At 39.1% G+C, this 20,362-nt stretch overlaps 1 protein-coding gene and 1 long non-coding RNA gene across 9 annotated transcripts; both read right to left on the bottom strand.

Annotated features, from left to right (window-relative positions):
• Positions 1-1,076: 1,076 nt before the first annotated feature.
• Positions 1,077-16,408, bottom strand: sec31a (SEC31 homolog A, COPII coat complex component). 8 transcript variants are annotated; one of them, XM_030149329.1, is made up of 28 exons: positions 16,205-16,408; positions 15,236-15,315; positions 14,407-14,530; positions 14,125-14,323; positions 13,933-14,028; positions 13,478-13,618; positions 13,211-13,353; positions 13,017-13,116; positions 12,724-12,885; positions 12,223-12,375; positions 11,896-12,126; positions 11,724-11,798; positions 11,581-11,622; positions 10,464-10,871; positions 10,139-10,253; positions 9,742-9,920; positions 9,535-9,661; positions 9,259-9,404; positions 8,642-8,815; positions 7,882-8,124; positions 7,162-7,263; positions 6,418-6,520; positions 4,503-4,919; positions 3,900-3,955; positions 3,560-3,808; positions 3,298-3,417; positions 3,138-3,209; positions 1,077-2,718 (listed from the first exon to the last, which is right to left on the bottom strand). In XM_030149329.1, the coding sequence occupies exons 2-28, from the start codon at positions 15,312-15,314 to the stop codon at positions 2,539-2,541; spliced, it is 4,236 nt and encodes a 1,411-aa protein (XP_030005189.1). In that variant the 5' UTR covers position 15,315; positions 16,205-16,408; the 3' UTR covers positions 1,077-2,538. The 8 variants fall into 8 exon arrangements, with proteins under 8 accessions (XP_030005189.1, XP_030005190.1, XP_030005191.1 ...); XM_030149330.1 differs by having other exon boundaries at positions 3,560-3,805; XM_030149331.1 differs by having other exon boundaries at positions 4,554-4,919.
• Positions 16,409-17,461: 1,053 nt separating this feature from the next.
• On the bottom strand, positions 17,462-18,377 carry LOC115430202 (uncharacterized). Its single transcript, XR_003936900.1, has 3 exons — positions 18,268-18,377; positions 17,769-17,792; positions 17,462-17,560 (listed from the first exon to the last, which is right to left on the bottom strand). It is a non-coding gene; the product is annotated as an uncharacterized LOC115430202 (long non-coding RNA).
• Between the last annotated feature and the right edge of the window lie 1,985 nt (positions 18,378-20,362).

The raw sequence follows: 20,362 nt of genomic DNA, 5'->3' as shown, positions 1-20,362 counted from the left end.
GGGTCTCAGGAGGATATTATCTCCACGAAATGAGTAATAACTAATACTAGAGTATGATAACATCTGAGAAAACAGTAATAATTTAGCAATTTCTGATGATGAGTTTTTAAATAAATGTTACTTTGGTTCAGAACTTAAATGCATGGTGTCAAACTGAGTGGACATTTTTGTAACTCTACAAAGAATAGGTTCATTAAAAAAAAAAAAAAAAAAAAAAATCAATTGCATTGTTTTTTTCATGTCTAAAGAGGAACAAAACCACTCAAGAAAAAAATATTGACTAAGGTTCTCATAATTCATGCATGAAATGGTTAAAGTACACTGGTTTGCTGCTGTATCTCTGTGAGACCAGTTTGAGCTCAGGTGGGTTATAACCTATAAATAATAACCTCAAATTTTCTCTTTGTTTCAGTGTAAAAAAGTATGATTTCATAAAAATATTTAGGTTTGCAAGCAATCCTTTCACAATAAAACAACTTGAAATATCAGTGCAATATGGGCTTGACTAATCCGAATGATAAATGGCATGGAATAACGAATGACCACTGGGGTTAGGGTTAGGTCATTCGCTATTCCATGCCATTTGTCATTTGGATTAGGAAGGCCCATGCAATATTAACAATATTATGCCTGTTACTAAATGTTCGGTGGCTTCCTTGATCCACTGTGATCTGCAAGTTGTAATGCACATGTGTAAATGATGAGCTGAGGCATAATATTATCTATATTGCATTTATTTTTCTTGAGAAATTCAGGCTGTCCACATTATTCACATTTTTAAAGGATAGTTTGTAGATATAAACATTCTCATAATATCATTTTATTTTTTCACGCTAATACATAGAGAAAAGTTTGGGGTTGACATTACTTAAGCTTATTATATTATTGCTTTTACTGGCCTGGCCCTCTTGAGATGATATTGAGTTATATGTGATCACTGACCTAAAATAGTTTGACAGCCTTGCTCTACATTTATCTGTTTTTGTTGGGAAAATGGCCTTCCCATGTCCACCTATGAAGGTAAGATGCAAGTTTACACATCACACACACATTAGAATCAAAGAAATGCAAACTCATTTTGTAAATAAATACTATTTATTGAAAATATTGCATGTAGTCAATCTAAAACAAAGACTGGTTTTCTTTTATTAACAACATAAATCCAGAGACAGGTTGACCACTCAGACTACAGCCCTCATCGTAGTTGGAATCAAAGTCTGGTTTGTCGTTCGTTCTTCCATTCTCCCTCTGAGGTCTGATTAAATAGCAGATAATCACCCCAAATGACTGTAAAGATGACTGGTAGCATTTGTTTAAGCATGCATTTTTAAAGCGCAGTCTTGTAAAAGTGTATTGCACGATGCGGAGTATCATGATTACATTGAAAAATGTATTTAAAAAAACTAAAATAAAACAAAACATTAAAATATCATCAACAGATGTGATCTTGTTGCTTTGGACTGACATATCCTACACAATGAGAATACCTTGGTCCTATGTGTTTTATGCATTTTGTAGTGACACCAGTGGTGAAAGCAAGTCAGCAAAGGCAGAAACATGAGATTGGAGTACTAAAACATTTATTTAGGGGGTTTCAACTGGTACTAAACACGACACCTTTAAACTCTTTGTCTATGGCTTCATCTATGGTTCAATACAAAATGCGTGCAAACTATGATGTATTTCTATGTCAAATTTAAGCATGATGTGGCCTAAAAGATATGATAAAATGCACTGGATTTATGAATTACAAAGTACCTTTTGTTGTATCTAATGTATTAGTGTTTAGTGGATGAAACTGACTAAATGATAAGCTTTGCAAATGACTGTTATCTTGATCACATGCTCTAATGTCTTATTGGCAGTCTCTTATTAATTATTTAAATTAAAAACATTTATTTTGTTCATCTTAACAAAAAAGATTAATGCCCTCACTGCTTGCAGCATGCAGAGCTCAAAATTCCTGAATTTCCTCTTCTTCCTATTGTGTTTTAATTCCTGATCATGTATTATTATATAGTCTTATATCCACATAGTTTTTAAGTAAGGCTTTTTAATGAATCATAAAATATCCAGTACACTGGATAGGAACCTTCTCTCAGATTCTAAACTCATGTTTGCATCATGATTAAATGTCATTTACTAAAATCTTAGTTAATTTCACTCAAAGAAGAATTAACACATAATGCTTCAGTGACTAACTTGCTGACAGATTTAAGTGGTACTAATGACACAGTTTGTAGCCCTTTCTTTGCGGTCCGTCTGTGTTTGTTCATGGTCAGGGCTTTACTTTCACCACTGAGTGCAACTGATAACATGGCTTGTGTAAGAAAACATAAATGGCACAAAGAAGAACTTAACAGTATTTCCGTACATCTGAGAATTCTTCATCAAGTACGTCTACGTTGTGAGTCAAACGGAGCTCTCTGTGAAAGAAGCGACCAATGATTTTTACAGCTGACACTCAGCTCGACCCCTGACCCGTTTGTCTCTGCCCACCGCTCAAACACTCAGGAGTGGTTCAGAGTTTCTGCCTGCTCAGACCCCGAGTTTGTTGGCTTGTGTCAGCACCACCTTCAGTACAGGCATGAAAGCTGAGGTCTCACTGAAGTTGCTGCTGCTGACTATGTGGGTGTGGATGTTGAGGCCCTCTGTGTAGGACCGGGACTCTATAGTCCTGGCTATGTTATGAAGTCCTCCAACAATGGCAGGAGAGAGCTGGAGAGGAAGAGCAGGAATAACTTAAAAATTGAACTGTTTGTATAAAACCATGCTCAGACTAAAGATTCACAGCACAATAAGCAGAAACTGGCTACTATTTGCAATGTATCAGTCTGCAACGTTCAGAAAACCTGCCAGTTTATACTAATGTAATCATTATTCTACCACTGACATAGTAATATGACTGCACTGTTGTAACTGCCAGTTTTTTATACAATATGTAGTGTATTAAATATGAATAAGGGCATAATAATGTTATATATTACAGTTCCATTTCTCTTCTCCTTGCTACTTCACAAAACCTTGTCATAAGATCTTGTCATGACTCTTTTGTCTGAACTGTATAGAACAGGTTTTTTCCAGATGCCCGACAGTGACTGTTCATTAACAGAAACTGAACCAAGCTGAATACTCACAGTCTGCTCTCTGAGTTTGTCATAGAGTGCCTCCAGACGCTTGTTGGCATCATCAAGTTTCCTCTTAGTTTGCTGTAAAATGACATATGAATGATTAGATACCCATTTGTTCAGTTTGTTGTGAAAAGGGTTATTTACACCATACTTCGCATTGACTCACAGGGTCTGTAGCTACAGCCAAGCATTTCTGGATGAGCCCCTCGAATGTGGTCTTCAGGACCAGGTGCTCATCAGGGATGGGCTTCTTCATAATCTTCTCAGCAGGAATGGACTGCAGAGGCTGAAAGGGTTACAAAAGAAATGATTCAAACTCAATTCCTAAAACACTGACAAAACCACACATTGTAAAGTGAGGAGATGCTTAATTGTTTCATCATGTCTCACTCAGTTATTCACTTTTGTGACACTTGAGGGCTGTGTACCTGTATGACATCACCAGTGGGTGCCCCTGGTGCACCTTCCACGCTGGTCTTGGGCATAGCAGGGTTCATGGCTGGAGGGGACAGCTGCTGCTGGTGCATGCCTGAATAAGGGGCCTGGACACCATGTGGGGCCTGGTTCATGGCCTGGGGGGTCCCAGAGGATATGGGCAGAGCCTGAGGGTCAGCACCCAGTGGAGCCATGATGGGAGAGGTGATGGGGGCGGGAGGTGTGTAGTGTTCTGGAACCTGCTGGATAATGTCCCATGCAGTTTATGTAAAACGTGCAGCATGTTGTTTTTTTTTTTTTTTGTCTAAGTTCTGTTACAGATCAGTGACCTACCTTCTTCTTTGGTGCTCTGCTCAGAGCTGGAGGGTCATTCCAGCCGTTCTGAGGTCCTACAGAAAAAAATATCCTAATCATTCATTCATTCTCACGTAACAGAGTATAATATTTGTTACCAAATATAGCTGAATTAAAATGTATTGAATTTATCAGGGAAAAGCTTTAAAGCCCAGTATTGTTTACAGCATGTTTAGTTTGTTAATAAATTGAAAATAGTATCATCATCTAATCACCAGGACAGAAAAACTAGAAAGATATCAAATGTTAGGAGTCAAATAAATGGTCGAAAGAAAGTACAACTTTAATATTTAACAATGTAATTTTATGTTTAATTTGTGTTTTTATTTTAATTTTATCTGTGATTCTATGTTATGATTCATTCATTTATATTATTTCAAAACTTGATAAAACTTTTACAATACTGATTTGAAAACAGTTTGTCATATCACATGTCTCATGGTCGACATGCCAGCATACAGTTTTACAAGTCTGTATAATTATAAATTAATGAAGTGAGTTAATCTCATTTGTGTGTGAACATTCAGGCTGAGTAAGTTTGTGAAGGACAGTCACAGTGCGGGTGATCAGAGCCATGCAGACCTGTTTTCTGAGAGGCGGGGATCAGCTCAGGGTCAGAGTCGAGCTGTGTACCTGAGACTCCACTCGGTGGAGGGAGAGGCATGTATGACCCAGGAGATCCTGGCCCGCCATGCTGGAAAGACGCTGCCGAGGACGGAGGAATAGGAAAGGACGAGGAAGAAGTCGGAAAGAAAGTTGGATGGGAGGGAGGAGAGGAGGAGAGGCAGTGGCTGATGGGAGGTTGACCAGGATAGACTGGGGGGGCAGGCTGAGAGAGGATGGGCTGAGTGTACTGAGAGAGGAAGCCAGGGGGGTGTGGGGGGGAAGAAGGCTCTGCAGGAGGAGGAGGGGGGGGAGCAGCAGCAGAGGAGTACTGAAGAGGCTGATAGATAGGTGCCCCCCCAGCTCCAGGTGGGTACTGGTTGACCTGGGCATAGGCTGGGATTCACACAGGACACAACAGATGCTGTTAGTGAAAAACTAAACATATCATGCAACAGGAAAGAACTACAGAAGTAAACAGAGTAGACACAGTCCAGTGCATGCTAAAGTGATTCATGTTTAGCTTTAGGTTAAAAAAGACTCAACAGGCAAAGAGATAAATGTTTTAAAGTGTTACTTATACTGACATTCTGATCCTGTGTTAGTGAATAGTATTTAACAGATAATTCCAGCTCATTTCAACTTAATCTTATTTTTGTAGATTTGAAGAATTTCTGAGATGTGAGAACTAGAGGTCAGATGATAATAGTGATAATAGTTTGGTGGAGGAAAAAGCAGATAGCCGATAAATACCCCTGAAAAACAAAAATCAGTAAATAGATACAGTTGGTGGGCTGCTTAATTTTATTTTTGTTAATACACAGATGAGGTGGAAATAATACTTTGTTATATCAAATGTGAGGGACATATCCATTCTCTCTGTTAGTTACCTTTGACATTTTTCCAGTTTATTATTGGCTTGCAGCTGTTTCAGCCAGAAATGACATTATGCAAATATATGTGACTATATGTAACATACATAAACATGCACTATTGTCATGTCTGCTGCTGTTTGGTTCCATTATGCACCTTCTCACCTCATAACCGTTATTGTATTGCACTACTGCTACTACTGTAAATAGATTGACATGTATACTTTATATTATGCTCTAGTTTATTCTTTATACTGCTTATTTATTCTTATTCTATTTTTATCTCTTTTTTATTTATTTATTTATTTTAAATGCATGACATTTAACAAGGTGAGAGAGAAACAATATCTCAGTTCTGTGTGTTCTGTGCATCTAGTGAACTGACAATAAAGAATCTTTGAATCTTGAATACGGTAAATAAAACCTGTCTGAAACATGTCACATCAGATACATTTTTTATCTGGAAATGTTTGATAGACAATAACAACTCCCACAAACACCATTAAGCTAGTATGTATTTTGTTGTAGTTTTGGGAGACACTAAGACCATAAATTTACATTCTGTGTGTTTAACATTTTACCCTCAACGTCCCTTTTAATTATTTTCCATGTCTTTTAAAAACATGGATAATCATCTTGGTTTTTTACCCTTTGAACTTTTTGAAGTAAGTGTCAGTATTAGTGAGGGGAATAATTCGTCAGATCTACAAAAATGACATTACAGTTGTAATTGACAGGAATTATCCTTAACATAAAACAGTCTAAATCAAAGAGCAGAAATGTTGTCTAGTCAAATGTCACTAAAGGAAATGTTTATCAGTGTTTCAGAGAGGATGTGAGGCAGGAAAATGTCTTGTACAAACTTGTTGGTGTATTTGAGTTATTTTCATTTCACTTGCCTATTCCTGAAGGCATCTTAAAGTCACAGAACAGAGCTTTACCACATCAAATTAGTAACATTGAGGCTGGTGTCTGATTTTAGTGGCCTGTAGATGCACAATCCAAAGACTGAAAATACTTACGCTGGAACTGATGGGAGTACATGTATGCAGGAGTGGAGGAGGGCGGAGGAGCAGTGGCTGTGCCGGATGGTGGCATCCCGTACATGGGGTTTGGAGGCTCCACCTGCAAGAAAATGACAGCACTCTGTGAAAAGTGGAATGATGTTTCAAGTTGTAAGAAAAGGCAGTAAGTTGTAAGGTGCCATGAGAAGGGGTGGGCAATACTTTGAATATACTTGATGAGCTGTGGCTCTTTCTAACATGTAGTAAACTTGTACAGTATCAAAATTATTATTAAATGATTATATGTTGACTGGTGTAGCTTTTCTCCACTTTGCAGCACTGGGATGAAAACTTCACTTTTTGTGAGAAGTACATAGTCTGAAAATATAAACTGTCTTTCAGCCAAAATATATCAAAATCCGCTTTTCTTTTTCTGTCCATACTGCCCAGCTCTACATGTGAGCCAATGTATATTCGCTGCATTGCCCAGGAGGTGACGTGCATGTTATGAACCAAAAGAAGTGCAGGAGAAACAAATAAGAGGATGAGTGGAGAGTGTGCATCTATCACAGCCTGTGGAAACAGATGATACAGAGTATCAACAGGAGGTGACGTAGTGAATGGACAGACAAGTGCAAGGCATTACCTACATAATAGAGCAGCCACAGAGGAGTTTGGGATATCAGGCAACAGTCCCATTAATATCATGTGTGAGAACATAAGTAAAACTGTGTGTTAAGATTGGGTAGGCGGTCAGTATACCTGTTGGTCTGAGGCGGTGCCTACTGGAAGAGGAGGAGGGACATTGGGGAGGGCTGTGGGAGTTTGGTTACTCCAGGAGGTGACAGTGGAGGCAGCCCTCACCTGAAGCACACAGAGACACACGGCACATACGAGTGATGGCCGCACCATGGGGGAAAACACCAAACACACCGCCACAATGCACACAAGAGAGGGCTCTGTAAGAGCCAGGGTTCAAATGACACAAAACACAGTAACACCCCAACAAAAATATTAAGCATAAAGAATCCAAAAGCTCTAGTCCATAGAGTCCCTCCTGCTTTAAGCAAGTTGATCATTTATACTAACAGCACAATTTGAGCATGTGATTTAAACCCTGGCTGGAATGGAAACCACAAAACCAATCCATGAAATGACTACAACACAACAGCAATCTACAATGAGTTTTCCACCAGGTGATAGGTTAGTATGTGACCTCAGATGTCACTGGTATTGCAGGTAAAACAGTTATTTGATGAAAAACTGATAACATAACAGTCTGCAGTCAGGTTTAATAACCCAAAAACCCAGATCTCTGTGACTCCTGATGTATTCTGACAGCAAAACATTGAGCATGAAACACCAGGTCCCACACAGACTCAGGTTTTAGAATGCTATGCTTTAGTGCCAAAGTGAAGAGGAAACATTTTAGACCTCATGTGAAGCCATTCTGTATTACTATAGGAGAACAGTGTGACATACTGGTTGGTAATACTGAGGCTGTGCAGGGGCTGAGCTGGGCGTAGGCAGAGGTGCTGGAGCTGGAGCTGGAGCTGGAGTGGGCTGGACCGGGGTGTAGGGATGACGGGACAAGGCTGAGCCATGTTGAATCTGAGAGGCAGGCTGCTTAGTCTGAGCCCTCTGGGTTTGGACCGGAGCTGCTGGAGCCACCGTTTTCTGCCCCAGAGCCTGACTGAGGCGGTCACGGAGCTGCTGTACAGTGATCTGTGTAGAGGAGATGGAAAATGAAAAGATATTGTTTTCTTTGTCCAGAGCCATAAACTGGATACTAAATATATTACGTTACATACATATTATATTAGACATGTCATCCTTTTAAAATTTTTGAATAACAAAAAAATCTAAAAGTTTATAACATTTACCCTTTCTTAAACACATGTAGGTCTGTTTTAATTATTAGTGAACAAAACATTAGTGCCGCATCACTGCACCTAAAAGCTCTTTGTCAACTACCATTAAACAACTAAAGAAGAAGAATGCGTTCTACCAAACACCAGTAAAACATGTTGCTCTGTCATTAGATAGAAATGTGTAAAACTAGAGACAACTACAGGCATCAAATTTCAATGTGCCTGTCTTAAAAAAAAAAAAAAAAAAGGTTCCAGCTCTGTCAGGAAAAACTAACATGTCAAAATTCTGTCACAGTTGTCTTTGTATAATGACTGAAAGGTTTAGAGTGAATATTGAGTACTATTGTGTAACATCTTAATCTATGACGTACCTGGTTGGTGTTGTCAGGTAGGTAGGTGATAGCAGTGGACAGACTGCCCTGTGAGGCCAGAAGGTTGGCATACTGGCTCATCTTCTCAGCCAACAGGACACCAATAGCAGCAGGACCAGAGCGCTGGGTCTGCTCTACGGCACGTTGCATCACCATCACCTTCTCCACCAGGTCCTGAGAGACGGAAACACCACCTCAGCAAGAGAAAGTGGCTACAAAAACAAACTGTTCTGGGCTGAAGCTAAGTAAACTTTAGGGCTCACAGTCCAAAGGTGTGTGACCTTTATTAGTACAGGGTCACAACTTTTCTGAGTTACCAAAAATTTAAGGCATGATTTGATATCTTGTGGATTTGTCTATTTAAAGTCTCTCCATCTATGAATCTAATATAAATCACTAAATGAGTGGTGAAAAAGATGAGATGAAGAGTAAAGATTTCACTTTTTTATGCAAGTGCATGGTGATGTTTCAGACATTTTTTTAGCTCATCCAAAGTCAAAGGCAAAACATTTGATGTAGCAGCATTTAGTTTTTATGCTCCAGACAACAGGAGTCATCTGCACAAAGATAAAATAAATAAGATGAAGAAATGGAGTAACATGTCCCCACATAAACACCTGTAGAGAGAGTGGACTGTGTCCACTTTGTGCCCTGGTCCAGCAAGACACCAGTTTCTCCACGTTGCCAGCACAGATGTAACACAGACAGGCCTGAGCTTGCAGCTGGGTATCTGCCGATGCCTCCAGTCTGTCTCCGAGAAGGTCTAAAGAAAAGTGCTCAGTTAGGCAGAAGTTCACAGCTGACAGATACTGGTCTATAACAAACCAATCACAGACTTTGGAATTAGTCTACTGTTAAGGTCTTCCCAATAAACAAAGGACGTGTAAACGCACCACAGAGGGATGAAAACTCCTCGGGCTGAGCGTAGGTCATGACTGCAGCCAGAGCCTCCCTCCAGTTCTGCAGCTCACATGTCTTCAGGATGTCATGCCAGTCCTTCATCACCACTGCACTGATCAGCTGCGAGACAATACACAGTCATGTCATTCTTAATTACATCTCACTTCATGAACACGGTGAGAAAGAAAACTGGTTCTTACCTTGGTTATCTTACTGTGCGTTTTTGTAAAGTATTTTTTCTGGGTTTTTTCTAGGAGTTCAGCTCCTCCAGCAATGGCCAGGATGATGCTGTCTGCCATACGGTTGTCATGGAGACAGAGCTCCACAGCTCCTTCAAAGTCTCCAGTCAGCAGAGCCTGTGTGATCAGCCCATCCACGTCTTAAGGCAAACAAAGAGTGTTAATAAATAACAAAAGACTAACACTGCAGTCACTTCACACCCAATTTGTCTTCAGTTCCTTCTCTCTGGTTAGAGCAAACACTGACGCTGCTGTAGATATTAACTGAGGGACATCATATCTATATAAACCTACAGGTACTTAACATTTTTAACAAACTAAAACAGTGTTAATGCTAAAAGTGTTTGACAGTTGTCACCTTGACTGATGCTGAGACTGACTCCGTCTGAAGGAGCTGAAGCTTCAGGAACCTCCTCAGTTGGAGCTGAAATCTCAGCAGGACTGGGCTCGTCCTCCACTGGTGCTGTTATCTCCTACAACACCAGAGAAACAACCTGTAATGTCTTATTTCATTTTAGTTTTGTTTTTATTTTGCTTTGTCTTCCAACTATTTTATTTACTTATATGTACATATTACTTATTCATTTTTGTTACTTCAGTCTTAGTACTTTCCATTTCAGCTATTTTAAACAAGTGTTTGTAGTAGAGATCATCTCTGTAAATGTAAAAGTACAAGTGTGCACCTCCTCCAAAGGGATCTCCTCCTCCTCCTCCTCCTCCTCCTCCTCCTCCTCTTTCTTCTCTTCCTCCTCATCCTTCTTTTCCTCCTCTTCCTTCTCCTCCTCCTCCTTTTTTTCTTCCCCCTCCTCTATCTCCTTCTCCTGCTCCTCCTCCACAGGCTCCTCATTAAGAACCTGGTCTCCACCTTCTTCTGCTTCATCTGTAGCAGCATCCACTGTGTTCTTTTCCTCTACATCAAGTTCTGTTGTTTCTTCTGTCTGTGGATTAGGACCTGAGTCCAGTTCCAGTGTGGCTGCTGGTTGCAGGTTTGCTGCAGCAATCATGTCGAATGCTGCCTCAGGAGTGTCAACAGGAGGGGCAAGGCTGAGCTCTGCTAAAGGCTGCAGGGCGACTGGAGCAGGCACTTCCACCTGGGGATTGAGGAGAGAGTATGAACCCAAAATCAGAGAACACACATTTTAATAAGTAGAGACCAGATTCAAGTAGTCATTGAGGAACCAGGACCAGGTACAGTCAGCTTCAAAACCTTAAACCTCAGGTTTAGGGTTAGTGATGTTTTTTGCACAGTGTAACAAATTTAAGCAAAGTTGAAACCAAATGAACAACTTCGGTGAGTTTAAAAAAAGGGTAAATCATGTCCACCTTCCTCAAAAAGTAAGCAGCATTGATACCAAGATTTATCTTACCACTTGCAACACTTCCTTACTGCAATTGTAGGACAGAGACAGTTTACAGTCTTACAGCATGTTAGCCAGGAACAGTAACACTAATTACTGCCAACTGTAGTCTATAATTTTTTTTTTTGTGCTGTCAGTGGAAGAATGTGAAAGGCACAGTGGGTAGGAACAAAAAAACAAACAAATGGAGAGTGGTAATGTGCAATTTGGAATCATCTCAAGTAATGAAGAGAGGATGCTATTCCCAGATGTCACCCACAGTGATTTAATCTTTTTAACTGTTCATCAATTTTTCATCTTATTATTGAAACTTTTTACATCCGAAAGCTGAAACTGCACCTCACATAACTTGAATAATCTTAGTAACTCTTACAGTTTTCTAACCACAAGGCTTGCATTATGTAGCAAAACCTGCAACATAAAGTGATTTGAAACAGTTTACCTTTGGAGGATCAGCAGGCTTTTCCTCCAACGCTGCTGAAATCTGAGAAAAGGATACATTAGTTAAAAACAATTACATCAAAAACACTAAAGTAGCATACTTGGAGTAAAGGCATATTGAATATTGGTCACATTGCATCTCACTTTTAAGGCTAGCTCCTCTTTGTTGTACCCCAGAAGCTCCAAGAACCTACTGCGGATATCACTATCGAAATTAGCCTAAAAACACAAACACACAGAAAACTATAAAACTGACAGCATTATTTATTTGAAACTGAATATGATGATTAGTAATGTCTTCTTTTTGGATTCAAACCTTGAGAAAGGACCAAACAATCTTCTCAAACTCATTTTCAGCTGCATCGATCTTTTCCTGGCAGAAATCCACAAAGCTGCCTGCACTCAGAGTGGCCTGCAGCTGATCGGAGCGCTTCAGAAATGCTGTTTCTGTAACAACTTGGCTGATATGTACAATGTGCGATGTGGGCTGCTGAGGCTGCTGGGGGTTCGGCTTTGAATTCTCCAAAGATACCAGCTTCCCACCGAACTGACCATGAAAAAAAGCCAAAACAAAGCCAGTGTTTTAGAGGGAAAAACATTGAAAATTAAACCTCAGCGAGACAAAGTAAAGAAAGACACTCACAGCAAAAGTAGCTCCCACAGGTCTGCGAATCCACTTGGGTGGTTTCTTCAGGGGGTTGATTGTAGCTGGAGTGGCAGACGCCTGGGGAAGCTGCAGCGGAGGCAGAGTTTGACCCGTACCAAATGGATCCATATTCCCAAATGAGTTACTAATCTGCAACAGACACCCAGGACAGAGGCTGAAATAAACTAAGAAGTGATTAAGATTGTCCCATCCTGGAAATAAGCTTTTTCAGAAAGCTCATTGTACATTTTGAGAGAAAATGGGAATAAGGACAGACATCAGCAAGTACAAAAATCATGAAAAATAGTATTTCCAAAGACTCACGCAATCATAGAGTATCTGAAATAGCATCAACAAACACAAGGAAGCAGAAAAACTACAAGTGTAACAGTCTTTTTCTAGTCATGCTCTGCTGTTAACTTAAAATTTGGCTAAGCTTTTGATACATCTTATTTGCTGGCCTTTCTTACACTTCAAGGGAGTTTGATTTAGTCTTACCTGGTCTGCATGCCTCTGGCTTTGTGCCTGATTGGTGCCTCCCATGATGGAGTAGATATCGATGTGTCCATCAAATCCTGCAGCTGAAAGCACTGCAGGGTTCCTGGGACACCACTGGATGTCAAAGCACCACTGACTGCTGGTGGGCAACTCATACAGAACCTGAAAAACAACATGACTCAACATTAAAAAGATAGGATGTAACTCAAATAGGTCTTCTGTATAACGTCTTGATTTGTGTAATTCTTCTGCTTCCATTGTGTTAAAAAGTTGTATGCAAGGCAAACCTTTACCTCTGCTGTGTTTGGATTCCAGCACAGAATCTTACTGTCTTTCCCACAGCTCAGAAGCAGCTCAGGGTCAGCCAAGCTCCAGGCAATGGCCAGGACACCGCTGCACAAAAAGAAAATGACTTCAGAGTCCAACACACAAACAATTTTAAGAACACAAATGAACAACCGCAAGCTGTTTCAACAGGTCTATTTACCGTGTGTGATTCTCAAATATTTTGAGAGGTGAGGTAGCAAAACGTAAGTCCCACATCTGGATGACTGGCATCCGGTCGTCCTCAGAGGCCAAGACCAGCTGAGTGGCCACTTCTGGGTTCCAAGCCAACCCAGAGCAATGCATCTACAACCGAAGACATGAGCATCAGAACAATGTTTCCAGTTCATCAAGATGTCGGAATAATTAAAACCAAATAAAATCAAAGCAGTGTGCATTCCATCATTTGACTCCAAGATGAACAACGTACTCTGTTGCTATGGTCGCTAACTTTAATGATGAGGTCATTTTTGCGGAGGTCCCATACTGAAGCCCGCCCACTTGGGCTGGCAGAGGCAAGGATGTGTTGAACCTGTCTGTTCCACGCCACACAGCTGATATCTTCCAGAGGCTGTAAAATGAAAACGCCACCATTTTATTCACTGTCATCAGTTACTGTCATCTAAATACTTACAAACTGAAATTAACACATTATATCATTAGCACTGAACTGCTCATTACTATAAAAAAAAATTAACACTGGATATTAACACAAGAGATACATCAACAAATAGATATACCAAGGACATTCAGAATTTGCAATGTCATTTTCCTCTGCATAAGAAGCTTTGTATTCTGGCAATGCTTTTCACGTGCATTATAGAATTATGCAATGAAAGACTGAGACAACTTAGTACCTGACAAGGAGCACAAAACTCTGTGTACCTGTGTTTTAGGTCCTGGTGTCATTGGAGATCCAAAGTTATTCATATCCCAGATATATATTTCAGACTCATTCCCACCTGATGCAACCAGGTTTGTCTACAGTCAAAAATATACACACATTAGTCACTGGAGATGAAACATTATGAAAAAGATCACAGGAACACAGTGTTACATTTACTGACTAGAGCATACCTGGAATGGGTTAACGTCGAGGGCTCTCACTGGCCCTGTGTGTTTGTCACTCTCAGCAATGACTACATCGCTTTCTCCAGCAATGATCTTTGCAGGGTCATAAAGGATGACGTTGCCATTTTCCCCTCCAGCGATAAGGACCCCAGATGGGTGACCCTGAGCATCAATGCCAAATGGACCCCACACTAGTTTGTGGTATCTGATGGCAGGAAAAACAATGTGTGTGCCTTGAACAGCAACAAAGAACCAACTAGGCCAACAACACAAAAGTGATCTGTGTACCTGTGAGGAGATGAGAAGCTGCCGCATGATTTCATGTCCAGAGATGGATCTGCCAAGTCCAGCTTGAAGAACTCCAAGGATGCATTGGTGCTGAAGGAGGCATCAAGCTGCTGTGCTGATGTTCCTTCAGAAAAAAAGAAGCATAGAAGTCTTTGGTGCATGTCATGTTAAAATGTCATTACATTTAAAGAGTGATGCAAAAGACAAAATATCATTAAGGAGTAGAAAAAGACATGTTTAGGTTCTGTTAAATGTGTTTAGATTAAAAAAAAAAAAAGATTCAATTTTGTTCCTTCTGTTCATGTGGCCATGAATAGATTCCTTGCCACAGTTCTTTCAGTATGAAAGACAACAGGGAAAATCTGGTCTTTGTTCTCTGTAAATATGTATTAAAAAATTATCAGATGATAACAGGAGTGTTCAGCTGTCTGTTTTATCAATTGTATATCACCAAGGTACAGTCTTTTAATACCAAAATCACAGTGATGTCACAGTTTTGCTGTTGAGCTGTTAGGGAATTATGTACTGAAATGGCTGCAACTCTGACAGATGTTTAAATTCAGATAAAAGCCTTAAATTTTCTTCAAGTGAAGTGGTAAATACAATTTTGCACAAAACTGAGGAATGTCGAGCCTGTCTTTCATAACTGATGGATTAGATAAATCTAATGTTCACAAGAACATCTGGAAATTGTTAGACTTAGAAAACCCAAACCCTGTCCTCCTTTATATCAGTCTATGTTTAAATAGCTGGAAAATTTTTTTAATTATGTCCTGGTAAAACACGAAGCAGCAGCAGGCCAGTGTTGGTGTCTGATGCATGCTCATACCTGTTGCCAGGTAGATGGGGTGGTGCTCTGCAGGACTCCAGCTCTGGATGGCTGTACGGTTGACCTCTTTGAGTTTCATCCTGTAGAAATAAATTCATATTTGTAGGACAACAAAACTACAAACTACTATTGATATTACTGAGCTATATTTCTATCAAATACTGATGCATAAACAATCAATACAGCAGGTAAAGTATAGATGAAAAGTGCTACAGGCACCTTTATGTTACAAAAATTGTCCAATAATATTTCTACAAATAAAGATAATTTTACTTCACAGTGACTACTTTTGTTTTTCATCCTACTACTCTTTGTAAATTAGATTTTTGCATTGCAATGCATACGCATCTTCCACTGAAATATGGCACTGGTACTAACAGTGATGTTCTCTGTAATACACATGTTTATGCTGTAGTAAGTAATGTGTCCAGTGTTCTGAAACTGGTTTAGGTGCAGACTTATTTTCTCCTCAGTGCCTCGTGGCGGCTGCCTGTTAAATAACCTGCTATTGTTATACTTGTAAACACACTAAGTACTTTTAGTTAAAGGCGCAAGACAATGACCTCCTCTGACTGACACTAGTAAATACACAGGTATTGCAATTCGCATTTTCAGAAATAGCGTTTTGTCAAAGAAATTACATTGCATTTTCAAGTTAATATTAAAAAACAAAAAGTACAGTACGAGCTAGCAAGCTAACAGCTGATGAATCAATTAGGAGCCATACAGGCAGGTAACAAACTAAAAGGAGCTCATTAGCACAGAAAAACAGTCAATTAGCATGAAACAGACTAATGTTCACCGTCACCTTTTGTCCTCGCTTAGTAGTACACAGTGTCTTACTGCTGCAAGGCGAAATAACGTTTTGCTGCCTGCTAGCTGCCTGTGCAGGCAAATTATGACAGTGGGAGGACTGTTCACTCTTACACAAACCCACACAGATCTTATTACTTCACCAAAGAGGCTTACCTTCCCTTCTTTTCTCCTTTTTACTTTAACGCACACATAAAATGGGTTGCAAACAATATACACCCTCCACCCGTACAAGTTCCCCTTTCGGTTCTGCTTAAGGATTACAGGCTGTAAAAACACTAGAAGCTACCGGTCCCGGCTGCGGACTCAGACAGATTTCCACGTCCCCACTGGTCTCCATCAACGTGGCACTAAGCAACAGCCTCCTCCTCCCACGAAGAAGAAGCACTTCCGGGCAATGTCCGCACGCCTACACACACTCACATGCTAATAATGCTACATTAGCTATTAAAAACGTTAAAGGTCAAAATAGTAAAGACCATAACAGCTCTTTACTGTCACGTTTTAAAGTATCGACACGGAGTTTATGTTTAAGAAAGTATGACATTTTAAAGAGTTACTTTTGTCACTGTTTAGGAAAGGAATGTTGAACACTAATGTTGGAAAGAAAAACAACTCATCTCTGGTTTTACTTTTTATATGTACAGTATGTCATGGGCAAAAATGAGTTTTTGTTTATTCTATAAACCAGACATTACTCCCAAATTCCAAAGAAAAATGCCCTTTAAATTATTTCTTTCACGCTGGTCAAAGTAACAAATAGTGTTTTCAGACCTAATGCAAAAAGGCAGCATATTAATTTGTGAACAGCACAATACTGTTTTGATTTGGGAACAGTTTAGATGTCAGTATTTGAGAGAATATTAGGTTTTCTGTCATAGCTTTTATGGGCATCATCCTTTACATTTACTGGCTCACTTTATGCCACAACTACTGCAAAAGTGCAAGTTACTGAGTGATAATGTGAGAACACCCATCCTGAGGTTTCCAGTGGAGTTGTCTGGAAATTTTAAGTGGTAACTTATTCATAGATTTTTTTTTTAGCTGTATTTATTGTGCTCTTGCATAGTGTTCATTCCATATTTTGTCTTTTTTATAGACATTAAGTTTGCAACTGGTTGATTGGTACACATACACTAATTCAAGGATACTCAGACTATACTATACTTAACTATAAAGCTACAAAACAACAGCTTTTAAGTGACATAAGGAATTATTAAAACTACAAATTACTTGTTTTGCATAAAACATCTGTAAAGTCTGATAAACCTTAATGAATGTTGCCACATCTGAACCAATTTAATCACACATCCTCTGGATAGGAAATTATATACTACTATAATAAGATACGTATGTACATATTCTAACCCTGTAAAACCAAGCCACTGATTAGACAAACCCAGACACATCTACATTGGTTCACAGTTTTTATTCTTTTATTTGGTCATATGCACATTGGACTTTCAATAGTTGCGTCAAGGCGTAGTCTTCATTGTCTTCGGCTGCAGCACCCTGGACAAACACAAGTAGATACTTAATGTAAGGGAAGAAAAAGTTCTCTCAAGAAAACTGAATGACAAGTCAAATAATCCACCCTCATTCAGAAACTGGTTTATAATCTTCCCCAAACATATGGGTCAGATGGGTAGTGATTGGTATAATCATTGGGATGGTCGTTAAGTGGGAAGTTAATAAAGAACAAAACAAAACCAGTACGTACTTGTCCACAAGGCGCCTTCCTCATCTATAAAAGAATGAAACATTTCGCATTTATTTTTTCCCCAGCACAAATGAATCTGTCAGACATGTTGTACAGAACTATACAGATCTGATCACAATGGGGTCAAAAGAAAACAAAACAGACTGTCAGGCAGTCATCCTGACAGTCATCCTACAGAAAACGTTTAGACTTATTTCTGAATTAACATTTACTCTTTATGGTTCGTTACTTAACACGGGTCAAGCATATGGCAGACCCCCCCACGGAAACACTACCTGTGACCGCGTGGAGCACAGGAGACGGCCGTAGTACGTCAGACTATAGTTGTTGTTTTTTTTTTTTTACTTGATCACCAAATAATGAGCAATAGTAGCTTTACTCTATTAAATTCACAATGCTTAGCGAGCGAAGACACATGTGACAGATAAAGGTCCGGCTTTGTGTTAAACGAAGTGAACCTCATAAACTGTAATTAGAAAAACGAGCAAACGATACCTACCTACAAAAGTAATGTTATCCAAAAGTGAAGCAAATATTACAAGAATGAAAAACGGAGCATGCATTTACAACATGTGGGACGACTTCTTCTTCTTCCTTCTTGTCTTTCTTCTTCTTCTTCTTTTATTGGAAAAAAACATTACTTGTCTGCCCAGTGCTCTTTACCGCCGCCTATTACATGGGAGGACGTTTATTTACTTTTTTCCCTTTTATTTACCTGACTTAAACTCATTCGTAAACTTATGCTTTTTAGCAGGGTTTATAGAAGAGTCTATATATATATATATATATATATATATATATACATCTATCTATCTATCTATCTATCTATCTATCTATCTATCTATCTATCTATCTATCTATCTATCTATATCTATATCTATATCTATATCTATATATATCTATATATATATATATATTTATATCTCAGTGGCGGCTGCTCGTCTTTCAGACACGGGAAGCTCATTGTCGGCTTACATCAAAACAAACAAACAAAAAGAGTCAAGTTATTTAAACATACATTCGGCCCTCCGTTCCTTTTTAAGAAAATGCTCAGTGACCTTATCGTACCAAGTAGGCGTCTTTTCCAGGGACTGGACCAGTGTCCTCTCTGCTTAGATTGCCTTGGCCCATTGTGTTGTGGGTGTAAGACTTCAGCCTTTTTAAACTAGAGATGCTCCTTTCACTCCGACCTGGCCGACAGTATGATTGATTTAACTATCTACAAAATGATATTAAACTCGAACAAGAAATGATTAAATTATGTAACTGAAACAAGAAAACAGTGAAATTATGTTAAACTGAAACAAGGAAGTCCAATGAGTGTGCTTTATTTACAGTGCAAGAAATGAACGAGTAATTTCGTAGTGGTTTCTCTGATTTCACAGCAGAATGTGTGACGGTATTAAACTGAACTGTGTCTGTGAAGTAGATCTGAAAACAGCTGTCAATCAAACGGGATTCAGCCTTTCGACTGATCCTCCAATCAGCACGTGGGATTCTGGCGTCCAGCCCGGCCGAGCTCCGCCCACAGCTCCATTCACCCCCAGAGACGCCCAGCGTCCGGGGGCGGGACAACATCGTGGCATTTATCCAATTACCATCCGGTTTTGAGGCAATGAAAAAAAAACTCTTCCACTCAGTCCCATTGAAGCCCAGAGACGCCCACAGTCTACGGACAAATGCACTGAGCAGAGATGTATGAGAAAACAGAGACACGGGAATGAATGAGAAGTGAACATCGTGTCCGTTGATTTGTGATAAAGCTGATTTGAACGAACTCATCTTTAAGATGAACGTGTTCTAACACATTTATAGTCAATAAAATGTCAACACAACCGTACATGTTTAACCATTGAATTTTCGTAATTTTAGGGGAAGCCGGGCCTCCCTTGCAGTCTATGAGAAATCGCCACTGATATATATATATATATATATATATATATATATATATATATATATATATATATATATATATATATATATATATATATATATATATATATATATATATATACACACACACACACACACACACACACACACACACACACACACACACACTACTAGTCAAAAGTTTGGACTCACCTGGTTTTTCTTTATTTTCATGACTATTTACATTGTAGATTGTCACTGAAGGCATCAAAACTATGACTGGCCACATATGGAACTATGTAGTTTAAAAAAGTGCGACATAACTCAAAGCATGTTTTATATTTTAGATTCTTCAAAATAGACACATTTTGCTTTTATTACTGATTTGCACATTCTTGGCATTCTCTCAATGAGCTTCATGAGGTAGTCACCTGAAATGTTTTCCAAAAGTCTTGAAGGAGTTCCCAGTGATACTGAGTATTTGTTGGGCATCTGCGGTCCATCTCTTGCCATTTAAATTAGAAGGTGAGTCCAAATTTTTGACTGGTAGTGTATATATACATATAAAATTAATTAAACATATTCTATTCTATTTTAATATATTAGATAGAACTTTATTTATTTATTTTCTCACTAATATCAATTGCCTCTATATATGTGCAGAGTTTGAAGTAAATTGAAACAAAATTGATGTTTTATAGACATTTGAAATTCCGGCCATT

The sequence above is a fragment of the Sphaeramia orbicularis genome, chromosome 12 (assembly GCF_902148855.1).
Source record: "Sphaeramia orbicularis chromosome 12, fSphaOr1.1, whole genome shotgun sequence".
Taxonomy (NCBI): domain Eukaryota; kingdom Metazoa; phylum Chordata; class Actinopteri; order Kurtiformes; family Apogonidae; genus Sphaeramia; species Sphaeramia orbicularis.
This window is presented reverse-complemented; position numbering and strand designations above follow the sequence as displayed.